Below are 16,113 nucleotides of genomic sequence, written 5' to 3'. Positions count from 1 at the left end.
TTGGCTTGATTAAATAATTTATATATACAGCTTAGACCTGGTTTGACCCATGCAAGTAGAAATTTGAACTTGTTAAATGCCTCATCTTTAAGCCGGCCCTTCTATGCGACTTCTTGGTCCCAAAAAAACTGCTTGTGAGACACACACACACAAGCACCTCATGGCACAACTCATCTACACCAGTGTTTGGGAAAATTCATTTTCACAAACATACAAAAATCCCTCCAAGACAAATCTGAACTGGAAATTTTACAATACTAGCGAGTATTTTCACAACATTAAACTATTTTCCATGTATTTCCTTGGTCCGAGCCTGCAACTCGACAGAGAGCGGTGCTCTCGTGGGATGCAAAAGCGATGTGGTTGCATTCAAGGCTTTCCAATCAATTGTTCACAAATATTTTCCAATCAGCTCTTCTGCAATTTGCTCTCCCACTTTGCACTATACATCTATCGAAAATTCATTGCTCCAAGGTTTGTGGCGATGATGCAAGGTAGGAGTAGTTGGAGGACCTCGAGGGCCATGGAGTACACAGATGGCATTAGCATACCAAGGCTAGTCATTGCGCACAACACTACTAGCAATTCCCTCTTATCAGCTCTAATTGTTTGCTTGGTGATTACTTGTTTCTGTAGATCTTCATTGCTTGCTAGTGCATCTTGCTTGGATAACTTATTTGATGTTTTGAGACAATGTCACTGTTTGTCTTGTCGCCATATTCGAATTGACCTTCATATGCAATAAAGCCTCTGCACCTTCCCGGCGTAGCAATCATAGCAGCTTTGTGTGTATGTCCACCTTCAACTACCTTACTCAGCTCGTTCCTGCAGGCACAACTACTTATGGCCTAACTGTACTGTGTTTCACTGCAGACAGATCAAGAGAAACTTGGACACATCTCCTCTACATTTGCAACAGCGACATATTCCAACGTGCGGTGAGTAAGAAGTGCCACATTTTAATCTTGAACGCTGAGGACACAATAAAAAGGAACACACTGAAAATTGTATGCTGCTGTGGGAATGGCACGTTCCCTCGTATTATAAAAATTGGGGAGGACTATGCAAACTCCCCCATGCAGGGACACCAACACGTTTTCTTTTTTTTTTTTCTATAACATAAGAGGTGAAGAACACATACAAATAATGAGATTACTCTTAGAACCTTCAACATTCTGGTATCATTTTTCTAACTCTTCGTACTTATTCTTTGCAAGGTACATTCAGGAAATCAGCTATCGCTTGCCTCTTCTCATTTCAAAATCCCACAACATCACAATCCAGCACCAGGTACATGGTTGTTTCAAACGCGAACTGTTCGTTGCTTAGACGTGACTAGTAAGTAAATATCACAAGGTTCTCATCGCATTGAACCATTAAGATTGAGTCCGACTTAAGCCTTCAATGGACCATCACCGAAATCATAGGATACACCTCAACAGAGCGAAAGCGAGACATCGCACTTCAATCAAGAAGAAGGCTAGATTTCTACCATGCTCACAATCATGGATTGATATTGTCAATCTAGTACACCGATGGAGTTCAGACGTAGCAGCGACATTCAGACCTTTAAGCATATGCTTTGTTTGTGGTGTAGTTTTCATCCAAAGAAGTGCCTCTTTTTATTGTACTCGAGCTCCATACAAGACATCGATTGCAATGTTTGCTAGCAGTCTATTGGTATCCAGCTTAGAGGCTACACAAATAGAAACGCAATGGGTGCAGTGCTCCACTTGTGAGAACTCAAGCGCACGTCGCAGATATTGTGTGCCCTTACTTCCAGACTACACCAGAAGAATATTGAACGGAAATCAGCTTCACATACATCTACTGAGCGTCATCGACATATCTGTCAATGCCATCTCAACAGTGACAACAATTGCACGAGGTACACTAGAAAGATGATCAATATTAGATAACCCTCTGCTATCATGGAGTAAAGAGCATAGAATAACCTTCACATAGCAAGATCTAGCTACATCACAAGTGGCAGACATACTTGCATTCAATCTTGAGAACAACTTCGTACTACAGAAGTACATGTCGATGGCTGAACGACCGAATAAGAAGCTTGGCCTTGTTAGGAAATAAGACGTAGCTAAATAGATAATTGAGTAGATTACTTAATGGAGAGAGACAGATTTATATACACGAGATTATAGAGTAGAGAGAGAGAGAGTACACACGATATACGTGGTTCACCCAATGTGGGCTACGTCCATGGGAAAGCAGCCACTCAATGGCTTTAGTACTTCAAAACAAGAAGTAGTTTACAAAGGGATTATACCCTTAATGGAGCTCCCGCCTTGCTTCACTCTCACCACCTCACACTCACCTTGTTGCATCAACTTCACACTATGAAATGTGTGTAGAAATGGCCTCCTTTTATAGGCCAAAAGGGCTGCCCTCTCTTATGAGAGACAGCCATGTGGTAGCCGCCCTTGTGCGAATAAGTCCAAATCGGACCCTCCAATCCGCCCATGTGTGGCCGCCCTTGAGAAGACAAGTCCGCTTTTGAATTTGGCCACCGGCCATTGAATTCGGCCACCGGCCACCGGCCATTGACTTCCGACCACCGGCCATTGGCCATTGACTACCGGCCACAGGCCAACCGACCGGTTGTTTTCCGACCACTTTCCGGCCGCCGTCCGGCCATAATATTCCGGCGAAAAAGAATATTCCGGCGAAAAAAAGTCTCAAGGGTCTCCGCCCCCGAGGCCTTTAAAGTTGCCCCTGATTCTTGTCCGTGAAAATTTTGGTTTCCGGTGAGTGATTTTCCTTCATGCACGATGGCTTCTTCTCATAATGGGGGCCTTACAAATGTGCGCTTTTACCACAGAAAATTACAAGGGTAAATCAGGCTCCATACTTAACAGGCCTATGTATACTAAGTCAAGATAGTGTGAGCAAGATCATTCAACAACAACAAGACAACGCACCGTTTGCACTGATGGCGCAACTGGACACAAGTTTGATGTTTGGTATCATTGAAAACATCATTGAACTAGCCAGGAGAAGAGCATTCACCGCTAGCGATACTTACAAATTTGCTTCTCTGCAACTCCGTGGCCGTCAACAATTGCTAGAGAGAACAGTTACTTTCAAGCCCAACGGCATGCCTGCCGCATCAAGCTCCGTGAACGACATCACAATAGAGACAACAGTGTTTCCATTCCTGTTCCCTTTTGGGAAAGGCCAGTATGATGGTAAAATCAACTTCAGTATATATGTAAAGATACGTGCATCGACTCTGTTCTCCGTTTACACCCTGTACAAGCCATACCTCCTCATAATGTACCAACTAAGCAGGCACTTATGTTGGCTAACAATACACACACGAGCTTGTTGCAAAGGGACATTGACAGGTACAAGAGGGCCAATCGTACAGCAACTAACGAAGATACTGTGAGACATGTGGTTCGGTACAACACCCCTTCTAGCATGCCAGGTTCCTGCTCGTGGCACCGCAAGAACCTAAAGGACTTGATAGCAATGGTGGACGAATGGGGAATGCTTGCTTTCTTCTTGACTTTCACTGCCGATGAGGTCACAGACACAAGATGGCCTGAGATTGACACGATCGAGCTAATTGCACGTCAGTTGAACGCCTCCTTCACTTGGACAGACTGCCCAGTCAAATGCGCCCTCACCTTCCACACTAAGTTCCAAGTGCTTATGTCCAAATATATACTTGCGAAAGGTGTGTTGGGCCGTGTGAAACACCACTTGGTTAGATATGAGGTCCAAAATAGAGGATCACTGCATGCTCATGTCATACTATGGATGCATGAAGAAGACAGAGAGCAACTATCTGCTGAGATAACTGCATACATCCCACCAAAAACTAGCTCTGTGGTTTTGCCAGAAGTAAGCCGCCTCCGAGAACTCATACTCAAGAAACAACTTCACAAGTGCCGTACAAGTTGTTACCACGGTCAAAGAGATGGAGTATGTAAACACGGGTTTCCATTTCATGCGTAGCCAAATCCAACCCCAGTCTTCAACGAACAAAATCACAGATGACAATACTTCAGGCCCCGACATGAAGACATAAGTGTCGTACCATACCACCCTACACTGCTTCTGCTATGGGGTGCACATATGAATATACAGCGGGTCACCAATTCATCGTTGTCCTACTACCTCTTGAAGTATGCACTCAAAACTGAACCAATGGGCCATCTCAACATCCGCTCAGAAGATGCAGAACGCTTAGGCCTAGGTGGCCTTGACACTGTAAAATTGAAGCTGATCTCAACCTCTTTACTGTCGAAACCTATCTCCGCAACAGAAGTGGCATTAAATTGTTTACAAATCCCAATCATTTCAAAGAGTGATACCGTCCAATATGTCGACTCATCACCCTCGGCACTACGACAACGAATCATTTCTCACAACAATGATGTCGTGTTGCACCCTATCGATCTGTACTGCGCACGACCACAAACTCTGGAGAACCTTACGTTCTACGACTTCCACAAGAATTACACAGTGACGAAGGGAAAAGAAAGGAAAAAAAGTATTTCAAAGGCGAATACCTACGGCCAATCACTGCAACAGCAACACGGACTGGTCCGTTTCACACACTTCCACCCAGGGCATCATCCGGAGGCTTTCTTTTACAACGTGCTGCTAAAGAGCATCACCTTTAGAAATGAATCCCAGCTGCTCTCATCGGAGAACACGTCCAGGTCATACTATCTTGAGTGCAAACTTAGAAATTTGATACTGACAGATGAGGACCTTGAGATGTACATCATAGAGTACACACAACGAAATATGCTCACAACAGATCAAACACACCAATTTCACAACATGATACTACAGAAGACATCCTCAACAAAGGCTGCCTCATTTCAATCTCCAGATGTGCAAACAGACTACGAGCAATAGGACAAGTCTTCTCGTATCTCTGCCCTTCTAAACAAGCTTCAAAACGTCCAAAACACGTCACTGACATCTGAACAAGCCGAGATCTACAAGAAGCTCACAGCAGCAAAGGGTGGACTGCATGTGATCACAGGCACTCCTGGGAGTGACAAAAGCTTCCTCATAAATATATCACAAGCCAACTCATAATGCAAGGGAAAACTGTCACACTCGCTGCTTCGACTGGTGCAGCAACCACCAGGTTAAGCAGCATCGCAACAGCTGTCCATTACCAATTCAAGATACCAGTGCGCACACAACAATATCCCCTGTCAATCTCCGAAACTGATGACAGATACGTCAGCATCAAAGAAGTAGACACGATTATCATAGACGAGATTTCTATGTTGACAAAGCAAACTTTTGATCTCATAGTACAACAAATTGTGAATGTCACAAACGGCACACTGCTAGACCCATTCAAAGATAAAAAGGTCTTCTTGTTTGGTGATTTGGCACAGTTGCCGCCGGTATGCAGGCATCAAAGTGATCAGTATTACTCATGCCACATCACAAGCTCCACTTATTGGTCCACTGCTACTACGTACATTATGTCTTGCTTAGTGCGCCATGCAAAAGATATCTCTTTCATAGAGTTCCTCAATACAATAAGAGTCAAGCTCCCCACAAAGAAAGAGATCCACGATGCGCTCTGTGACCGAATCATAAAGCAGAATCAAATAGAGCAACACATGGATAGGAATATGGCAATCATTTGCACACACAAGAGTGACGTTCGATATTATAATAACCTTCTTCCATCAGCATAGTCACATCATCCAAATCGGCCTCAAGACAAATGCACACAACGTCCCTGAGCTCCAAGCATGGCTTGAAGATCCCGACTTCCATGTAATTGACAGAATAGCAGAAGGAGCAAAGGCACTGATAACAGAGAACATAGACTTAACAATTGGAGCAGCTAATGGATCACTATGTCGTGTAGAAGAAATCCTCCAAGATGAAGAAGGAGGCGTCAAAGCAATCAAAGTCACACTCGACACATCCAAACAGGAACTTACACTTCGACGGTTAAAGCATAGCAGGCGGACATTCAATGGGCACTAGTACCATAAATCCACATTCCCAATAGCTCTTGCCTACGCTATGATTGGACACAAGTCCCAAGGCGCAACAATCAACACCAACGTCTTGCTCATTGTAAAAGAAGTTTTCACCCCTGGTCTTCTATATGTGATGCTATCACGCGTCACTGAGCGAACCCGACTACATTTACTACAGCTCCCTATGTCAGAGATGTTCACACCATCTAGATTTTTGACCTTCTAACCGTGAATGTTTCCTACGCCCTCTTCAGTCTCAATTCCTCTTTCTATTAAACTGATGAAATCGCCTTGTAACTGCCTTGTATATAAAGCAGGAATTTCTGTTCAACTACTTATCTTCTCTTCTGCGGACTTGTCATGTTCAATATGTTGCATTGCTGAGACATCTTCCCTATCACCCTCCTCACTCTGATCCACCTTTTGTAAATTTACTGCTCTTCCCTTTTTCACTTCATTCATTTGAGTTTGAACATTTGTTGGATCTTATGCTTCAGAAATACTGTAAGAGATCATCAAAATAATTATTTTTACGTGGAGAAAACTGAATCGAACAATGGATCACAACACGGTACATTTTGCACGCTTGTCTAATCTTGCATCTGCCTATGTATATATATGCGAATCAATCACTCACGTTACTATGCAGCTCTTCAAGCAATACACGAACAATGCAAAGGAAACGCAACCAGCGATACAACCTAAGAGATTTCACCTCATGACTAAGCAGATGAGACTGGCTAACTCAGCAGGAGAGAAACCCCATGCGTATATTGAGGGGTTCCATACTTTTCAAGAGCGTCGCAACTTCATGAATAAGTGTGACGCAAGATATAAAGCTCTAAACCAAACGATGGCCACACCAAACACAGACAGGATGACAACAGATACTGTTAGAAAAGAAAAATATAATGCCCTCTGTCTGTCACACTAACCAGCTTGCTCCTACATCCTGCAGATCTCATGAAGCAAACACTTGAAGAGGTTGATATCGTACTAGTAGGAGGATGTCCGTCTCTTAGCTTTCACTTCTATGTTCTTTTTACTAATATATACTCTTTTTCAATGCCTCGATGCTTCTACCACTTCCGATTATGCGGGCTGACGAAGCACTCTAGTTTATTATGTGCACTTTTGGTATTTCTCAACCCATATAGAGCTCTGTCTCCTCCTTTGTCTTGGCGCGATGGCAACGTCGTCCGCGTATCCTCCTCCGCCTCCCTACTACAGGCTTTACAAGGATTTTCTAGACGATCCAGACTCCGCGCCGTCTCCTCCACCTCCAATCGATGGCACGTACACCATGTTCGGAGCCACTTACACAGTAAGACAGCTACTCTATTTCACATGTTTCAGCATGTTCAAAACCCCAGTTTATCTTGATTGTGCATAGCGGAGCGTTTGCTCAACAACAGACGAGTAATTGCATTTCTTAAACAGCAGCCGAGTGCCTCGAATGTGGAAATGCCCAGCATGGCCTGAGACTTACTATGTTCGTGTTATGTATGCCCTTTTGTTGTATAATTTTTTCGCTTTTTTTAGTGCATTATGGTAAAGTCTGCCAGTGCCTCGCCATCTCTATACCCTTGACAGAGACTCAGACGCCGATCTTCATATTAAGTTATGCTCATTGTTATGTTCTGGAGCATGTTCAGTACCTAGTTATGGTATATATGCTCTTGTGGCTGATCACTACCGGGAGTCTCTAACTTGCACTTTCTTTACGAAGTAAATCTGGGTTCATCTAGGTTTAGTAGCACACAATTTTACTTTATATCGGTAATTAAAACACCATCAGATTATTGTTTTGTTTGCTATGCTCTTCCTTTCTCATTCAGCTCATTTTCTGACCTCTCATGAAAATAAATTTTTTACTTGCAGACAAATGATATGCTTCCAGACTTGGAAGAGCAAGGCCTACGCCAGTTGTACTCTAAAGGACCTAACGTAGGTGTGCCTTTGCATTTATGTTTTCTGCATGTGGTCAAAATAGTCTGGCATTTATATGTGAAGGATGGGTGATCAATGAAATGATTTCGGCAATGTTTGCAGTTCTTCTTATGCTTTCCAGTGATGGATGACCAGATGTGTAAATAACCTTTTCAGTCTTAGTGGACTTAACTGGTCCATGTTTTGTGCATCGGTAATATCAAACTCATCTGTGCAATAAATTTATTTGGTGTAATATACATTATGGAGACATTCATTTGAAAATGAGCCCATGGGCCTTATCAGTAACCCAGCAGGCTAGGTTGTTGGGGAGGACCGGAGCTGGCCGTGTGGATACTTATATGAAGTAAATGGGTCGCTTCAAGATGGTGTGCATCGATGGTCGCCATCTCAAGCAACCAAATCTCATTGGAAGGCTGCTGCGTTTGTCAACAATTCGATGATATAAATCACTCCTGTTTGTCTGGATGGCCTAAAATCTAGACAAAAAACGTAATATTCAACTAGTTTTGCGTAATGCCTCGACCAATCGCATGCCTACTGCTTTGTGAATACTGCATGTGCAGAGGGTGTTGATTTACTGCATTTTAGGGCTGAAATTGCCGATGTATGGTGGGCTGTCTAGTCTACTTAAGGGCTGTTTTTAGGGTGCCGATTGGAAGTGAGCATGGAAGAGGGCGAAGAAATGTTGTAGGAGGCTGAAGATAGCGTTATATTTTTGCAACTTAAGAGTGTTGGCTCTCTCCTTTGGTTAGCTTTTCATAAGTTTCAAGATCTTTAGTATGGGCTGCAGTTGTCAGAAGGACATCACATTTTCCTAGAGCTCCCATGATCAGATTCAGCATGCGAGGTTTACATGAGGATATCTTTTGGATGAGGGAGGCTTTCTGTGATGTTATATAGGAGCAAGCAATGGTCGAGGCTAGCTATTACATGGATATTAGACAATTTGCAGATTTGTTTGAGAGACAGTTTAGTCACACCTTGGGGAAGCTGGTGTGGTCAGAGAGATGTGCATCTTGGTACCTTCCGGTACCTTCTCTTGGCTTTAGTGAGAGAGAGCTCCCATGATCAGATTCGGCATGCGGGGTTCACATGAGAATATCTTTTGGACAAGAAATGCTTCTATGATATTATATAGGAGCAGACAATGGTCGAGGCTAACTATTACATGGATATCAGATGGTTTGCAGATTTGTTTGAGAGACAGTTTAGTCACACCTTGGGGAAGCTGGTGTGGTCAGAGAGATGTGCATCTTGGTAGCTTCCAGTGGCGGGCGACAAATGGATCCTTTTTGCCTCTTACAATATCGTTGTGCTGTAGATCTGCTTCCTTTTTCAGGGATACAACATCCAGACATGCTAGAGTGGATTCAAATGATTTTGGAGGCACAGCCTAGGGATTTAATCCCTTGCTCCTATGAGCTGCTACAGGAGATTTGTTACAACGGATACTCTATGTCAGTCATGTAGCTAGCACTCATGTCGCTAGCACTAGACATTGCGGTTTCACTGCATCGCCTGAGGCCGACAAAGCTTTTGGCAGATTTTTTTAAGGTTTCTTACACCCAGAGAGCTTCGTTACCACTTCCTGAAAAGAGTATCTAATTTCTTGATGTATCCTCTGGTTTTGTATTTTCTCAGACAGAAAAATTCACAATTAGGCGTTTTTGTGTAGCTCACTGTGCCATAAAAGATCGTTTGTAATGATGGAGAACCAATTTTCTTACATAGCATTGCAAAACATAAGATGTTTGCTAGATTCCCAAAGGGTATTTTGGGAATGTTTACAAAGTTTGTGAAATGTGAGGGTTATTTTAGGGATTTTGGAAATTTGAGGGGTATTTTGGGAGTTCCAAAAATTCTAGGGGCATTTTGGTAATTTTCCCAATTTAGTATAAGCAAGCAGTTTCTGAATTTCTGTAATTGAAAATTATGTATTGAGGTCTGAGTTGTTATTTCTCGCTTGCAGACTATAAGAAGGAGCTTAAAACTTTGAACAGAGAGTTAATGTTTCAGATGCTGGAGCTAGCAGATGTGCTGGTGGAGAGGCCATCACAATATGCTCGGAGAGTGGAGGATATCTCTCTAGTTCTACGGAATATGCACCACCTTTTGAATTCAATAAGGCCTCATCAGGTGATGTTGACAGTGCAGGGTCTGGTTCCCTTTATTATGGTACTCAAGCTGGTAGTCTTGAGATATACATACATGTATATACATATGTAATGTATAGATGTGTGGGCTCAATGCGTACGAACCGGTAACCTGAGCATTGATCTGTGTTTCAGGCTAGAGCAACTCTAATTCATATTCTGCAGATGCAAATTGAGAGAAGAAAGCAAGCTATTATCGACATAAGAAGGTGCTTGTTCTTGCTATTATTGACATATAAGAAGGTGCTTGTAGAGCATGTTGGGTTTCTGTGCTAATGTATGTTTCTCGGTATTCAGGAGGAGGGAAGAAGCTCAGGTTTTGTTAAAAGACTCTCAGAATTATCTTCAAACTCATCAGCCCATGTAAAATGTATAGGAGCGGAGGGACCTTACCTCTCTTACGACCTGAAACTTTTGTATCTTAGAGTTCTTGAGGCTTGTGGGGTCTAATTTGCATCTTGACGAAGTATGATATGAAACCTAGAAAAGTTTACTCCAGTTGATGAGCATTGGGATGTGCTCTGATTCAATCAGAAAAACTAACTAATGTTTTCTATATAATTAAGGTCTTTAGTGGTGCATATGCCATAATGACGACTCTTTTTCTGTGTTAAATTTTTCTTTTCATCAATGCTTTGTTTAGTGCAAGGCTCCTTTAGCGATTAATCGCCATGGCAGAGACTCATCACTCAAACCTAGTCTTACTGTATGCTCATGTGTGTGTGTGTGTGTGTGTGTGTGTGTGTGTGTGTGTGTTTGTTTTGAGGTCTTCTAGGACTGTTTCTAGCCTTCTTGCTTGGCTTTATCCATTATGGGCGGCTATATGTTTATACATTATTGTAACTAATGGAAATTTTGTTCCCACCAAAAAAGAGCGCGCTTGCATTAGTATTTTGTTAATGCCATGCATGACGGAGCCCTTGATATATTGCCGTATGGATATAGCATGCACTTACCTTTATTTGCGAACTCGGGGAATTTTTTTGGATACATGTTGGTAAATACTGTCCACACTTTTGTGCTGTTGTTCGTTGATAATTATCTGACCAAATTTATTGTTTTATTTTCTTTATGAATGCATGAATGATTGCTAACCTTAGCTTCGTGTAACTAGTCATGCCTCCATACACACACGAGAGAGAGAGAGAGAGAGAGAACATTACCCTCCGTGCTGCTGTTGCGGGCTATTATCACCAGCGGATCGTAACATAGGTAAGTCTCATCAAAGCACTATAAGAATTGTGCATGGTGAGTTTCAGTCTTAGAAACACACCATGCAAGGAAAAAAGGTTAATTTCAGACATCCGAAATTCGAAATTGCGCTCGCCCAGTTGAAGGCGCTCCATCCGGTCTTTGTGCTTCATATTGCCACCTTGGGTGCAAGTTGAGTCTTGCCATTTAGTCACTCTTCCTGTGCTTCTGCAGTCCACGACATGGCTCCTCCTTATCTCCCTCTTTGTCCTTTCTAGTTTGTTTTGGGGTTTGGTGTTGTTTGTTATTTTCAGTTCTCCTTTTTCGATTTTTCTCTTTCATTCATGCCGTTTTCTTTGTCTTTGTGTGAGCAAAGTTGTTCTCGTGTGTTGGTGGGAAGGTGTGTGAGTTGTTTGGGTTACTAGACCATGTTTGCTTTGTTTCTTTTCTTCGTTCTTTTATCTATGCTTTTGAAACTCGTCTTCGGGTGTGTGGTTGGGGGTGCGTGCAGGTGAGCGAAGCCTCTCGTTAGCATAGATGGTCTTTTTTTTTCTGTTTTTTTTTTTGGGTTTAAACAGCACACCAAAGGGCCCACATGGGAAGGTGCTTATTCCTTCCAAATATTAGCCATGAAACATGGTCGGGTGAGGGCGTACCATAGGGCAAGAGCCATGTGTAGGCATCACCATGGCCACCTAATTGATGCACCATTGTACTGGGAACAACTGAGAACTCCTAGCAACAAGCTAGAACTTTCTCGGCTATTCTTTCCGTTTTTTTGCTAAAACATATGGGAGGCATGTATTAATGTTTGTTATGTGAATGGTCTTACTATCAATGATAATAGTATCAAAAACATCATTCATATATAAAATGCTTTAGGCATAAATTCTGAGATAATGGATCTTAAGATTTATGGAATATTGTTTGGGAATGAAAATTGCAAAAGTTAGATCAATTTTTAACTTGCAGCATGCTATCAAAGTTTTCAAAGCATTTGGTATGTCCATATATAAAGGAATGAGCACTCCTTGTAAGGTACAAGCTGGGAGACCTTTCCACTGATCCGACAGACTAATGTAGAAGACATGGTAAAAGTCATCCTGACATTTGTGCATGTTGAGGATGTTTCTTACAATTCTTTTGAAAATCCATTCAAAATAGATCAGTGTGGCCCGAGGAAGGCCTTGGAGTATGGCATCAACTACAAGAGGGGTGTTGAAAGTATGTTCAAGTGGATTTTGTGACTTGAGTTGGGCATGAATGAAAGAGAGAGAGAGAGAGAGAGAGAGAGAGAGAGAGAGAGAGAGAGCTATCGTTTTCAATTTAGACCAGAGTTATCTCCTAGATGGGCAAGATCTCTCTATTTTCTACAAGATTTTACAAAGTTGCATGCACACCATATGTTCGCCCTTAAGGGAGAGAGGTGTTTATGATCCCTTACTTATCTTGAGTTGTTAGATAAAGTGTTTGCCAAGAATTTAATGACCTCATGGCTCTTGGTTGTAGAGGTCCTCTGAACAATGTAAGGAGGTGCCTCAATGAAGGATGAGCAATGTGTGTGTGTGTGTGTGTGTGTGTGTGTGTGTGAGAGAGAGAGAGAGAGAGAGAGAGAGAGAGAGAGAGAGATCCATCTTATGCTCCATTACATAATAAACCAGTTCAAAAGACAGCTAGCTTAAGACAAAGGACAAAGATTAACACAAAAATGACTTAGTTTTAAATTCATTTTTGTACATAATAATGAGAATGAAGTATCATTCTAATGTTTTTGTATAAGAGATAGTCAAACTACAATGGTCCTACAGTAGCGGAAGCAAGGTTCTTATGTGACGGACAACAGTTAAGCCAAAAAATTTGTAAGTAAAGATAGAATTCTCATTTGCATCCATATAAACAAAACAACATATTCGTTAGCTTTGAATACATATTGCAGGTGTGTCAATGAACCTATCAATTGTTATCCATGTCTTACTTAAAAACTTTTCAACTTAAACCTATTATTATTTAAATAATTTTAGAGTATCAAATAGTGCAAAGTATTTAGGAGACCAATATCTTTTCAAAAGTAAAAGATATATATTTTCAAATGTTTTTATTGTGATCAGAAGGCCATCACCCCTCTGATCCAAAAATCAATTGAAATGAATTTAATATCCCTTTAATATATATATATATATATATATATATATAGTGAAGTGTGAGGTATCCAAAACATGAAGTATCTTTTTAAATTATAAACTGACCATAAGGGCATCAAAAGGCCATTACCCCTTTTGGTGCAAGTGTCTTGACAAATATTCAATCAAAGTAGTCAATTTAAGTTTTGTACATTCAACCCTATTAATTGAGCCATTACCAGGCCCGAGAGTGGTTGGCATCGTGTTTTTGAAGTAGAATTCCAAATAAGGTTTTTAGCAATGCTCAAGAATTTGAAAGATGACCTATAAGTTTCAAAATCAATCCATTTTATCGACAAGAATATCAAGCTTAAAACAGTTAAGAGTCATCCCCAATGACCATACCATTTTTTAGAAAAAGGAAAGCATTATATCAGACTCAAAACACCCAAATTTTATAGTAATTTCAATAATTTCGTGGACGATCAAAGCGTATATATATATATATATATATATATATATATATATATATATATATATATATATATATATATATATATATATATATATATATATATATATATATATATATATATATATATATATATATATATATATATATATATATATATATATATATATATATATATATATATATATATATATATATATATAAAATACCCATTACAGATTCAGTCAAAGAAGCATTTGGTTACCCACCACTAACTAACTTACAGTAATGAGAGGCAGGTAAGCAGGTTGAATGGATTAGAACCACTATCCACGAGTTTGGTCATACAGCTTTGTCATAAGAGAACAATATCCAACAATTATTACATCTTTCAAGCAAAAAAAGCCGGTGTAGCAAGGATCCATCAATTAGTATCTCCGTGTATTTTTTAACCCTTCTGTTGTTTCAATATTTTCCATAATGCTATATTCAAGACAACAAACAACGCCACGACCCCCACTCTCTATTGCATTGGTAACACAGTAAGTCAAGGTTAAGTGAGGGAAAAAACTCACTTGTTTAAATAGGCGCAAAGTGAGCTAGTAATCCACCAATATCCTTGAAGTTTGCACATCATTCAACACAACCATTGAAAGGATCTCAATGCAATCCAAGGCTACAAGGGGCTAGAGCTTTAGATGATCTGCAGAGCTGCAACAAAGGCCAATACCCAAGAAGGTATAGGGGAGAGAAAAGGAGAGAAGAAATATGTGTGTGCGCGAATGCCGCAAGGGGGGGGGGGGGGATTAAATTAAGAGGACTACAGATTTGCAAAATTGGTCAACAAGCAAAAGGGAGCAACAGTCGAAGCCACAGTCGCCAAAAATTAGCGAATGAAAAAGGGCAAGAGTTAATGCAACACCATAGAGTATCACACCAGATAGGGCAACTTTATCATTAATGGGTTTAGGCCCTGGGGTAAATCACACTAAGCCCAAATTAATTCCAGAGAATTGGTGTAATGTAAGTGCTAGTATATGGAATTTTCTATAACAGAACAAAAAATCCAAGTAGCAAGCAGAGAGTTTCAGAAGATTAATCCTGCCAACAATCCTTAAGGAGAGAGAAGAGGGGGCAGAAGGGGGGGGGGGGTTTGTAGATCCATTAGAGAATAAGCCATCAAGAGAATAGGGCCATATAATCACAAAACTTCTCCTGCAATTGTGACACGGACAAGGACATCTTTGAGATATTGTCTCCAATATGTATTTCTAATGGATTAGCAACGAGGAGCAACATCTACATGTCATTTTGACTATGAGGAAGGCTTCAAAGGAAACTACAACTATAAACGAGTGTGTTTGACCTAGATCTCACATAACACGTCTAAAAGGAAGACGATGGCCTTGCCTATTATTTAAAATGTATTTGCAATTGCAACGAAACCTATTGTGCCAAGAACATTGAAATGCATTGGAAATAGGTCATGATAAGGCTTTCAACTATTTGTAGCTTGGTCTACTTAAAAGTTGCATGAGAAAACTTAGGAGCTGCTTTTAAACGCTCTACCTTGTAAAAAGCCAAAAGCATTGTTCTTTTGTTCCTTGAATATGGCTGATCTTCTTCACAAACTACTCCATTCATTGATTCAAGCACACTTGGCGTGTTAACTCTTTGTTCACATCACTTACAAGAAAATTTGTGAGTGTGCATATAACGTTAATGTATGTACAACTTGCTAGGGTCTTTCCTCCCATTCTTACAAAAGACAACAGTTGTGTCATCACATAATACTACAACTACTTCAAACATAGACTAGAAAAGGAACATCATAAGTGTTTAGAACTATACATATGGGGAGCCTAAGAGATGGGTCCATGACTATATTTCGACTCTTATGATATAGATCTCCCCCGCTTTTATGGCAAACGGCATTAAGGGGATAAACTCACAATTCCCTTTGTCAAACACACACATTATTCTCTGTGAAAAGCTGATGCACTACATGTCATTGGTTGAATGCAAAAAGATCGATTGGTTCAATTCAAATATTGAAAGGGTCACCTTGAACCCTAGAAACTTAAACATGAAATGGCTAGGTGCTATGAACCAAGGGTGCATGCAAGAGCTTGCAAATGAAATTGGGCTCTTACGTCTTACCTACTTAAACTCCTACTGTGGGCTTGCTTGAAAAGAAATAATACATTAACTAGATGCCCATGCTAGCGGATGAAAGTCATTGAAATCCCTTA

General features: G+C 40.8%; 1 protein-coding gene across 1 annotated transcript; it reads left to right on the top strand.

The window, feature by feature from the left end:
• The first annotated feature begins 7,093 nt into the window (after positions 1-7,093).
• Positions 7,094-10,690, top strand: LOC147445658 (mediator of RNA polymerase II transcription subunit 7b-like). Its single transcript, XM_086525113.1, has 5 exons — positions 7,094-7,317; positions 7,875-7,944; positions 9,916-10,082; positions 10,235-10,308; positions 10,397-10,690. Exons 1-5 carry the CDS (start codon positions 7,180-7,182, stop codon positions 10,464-10,466), a joined length of 519 nt encoding a protein of 172 aa, XP_086381239.1. The 5' UTR covers positions 7,094-7,179; the 3' UTR covers positions 10,467-10,690.
• The last annotated feature ends 5,423 nt before the right edge of the window (positions 10,691-16,113 follow it).

The sequence above is a fragment of the Adiantum capillus-veneris genome, chromosome 12 (genome assembly GCF_014529385.1).
Source record: "Adiantum capillus-veneris isolate H3 chromosome 12, ASM1452938v2, whole genome shotgun sequence".
NCBI lineage: Eukaryota > Viridiplantae > Streptophyta > Polypodiopsida > Polypodiales > Pteridaceae > Adiantum > Adiantum capillus-veneris.
Note: the sequence above shows the minus strand (reverse complement) of the source record. Positions and strands in the feature narration are given on the sequence as shown.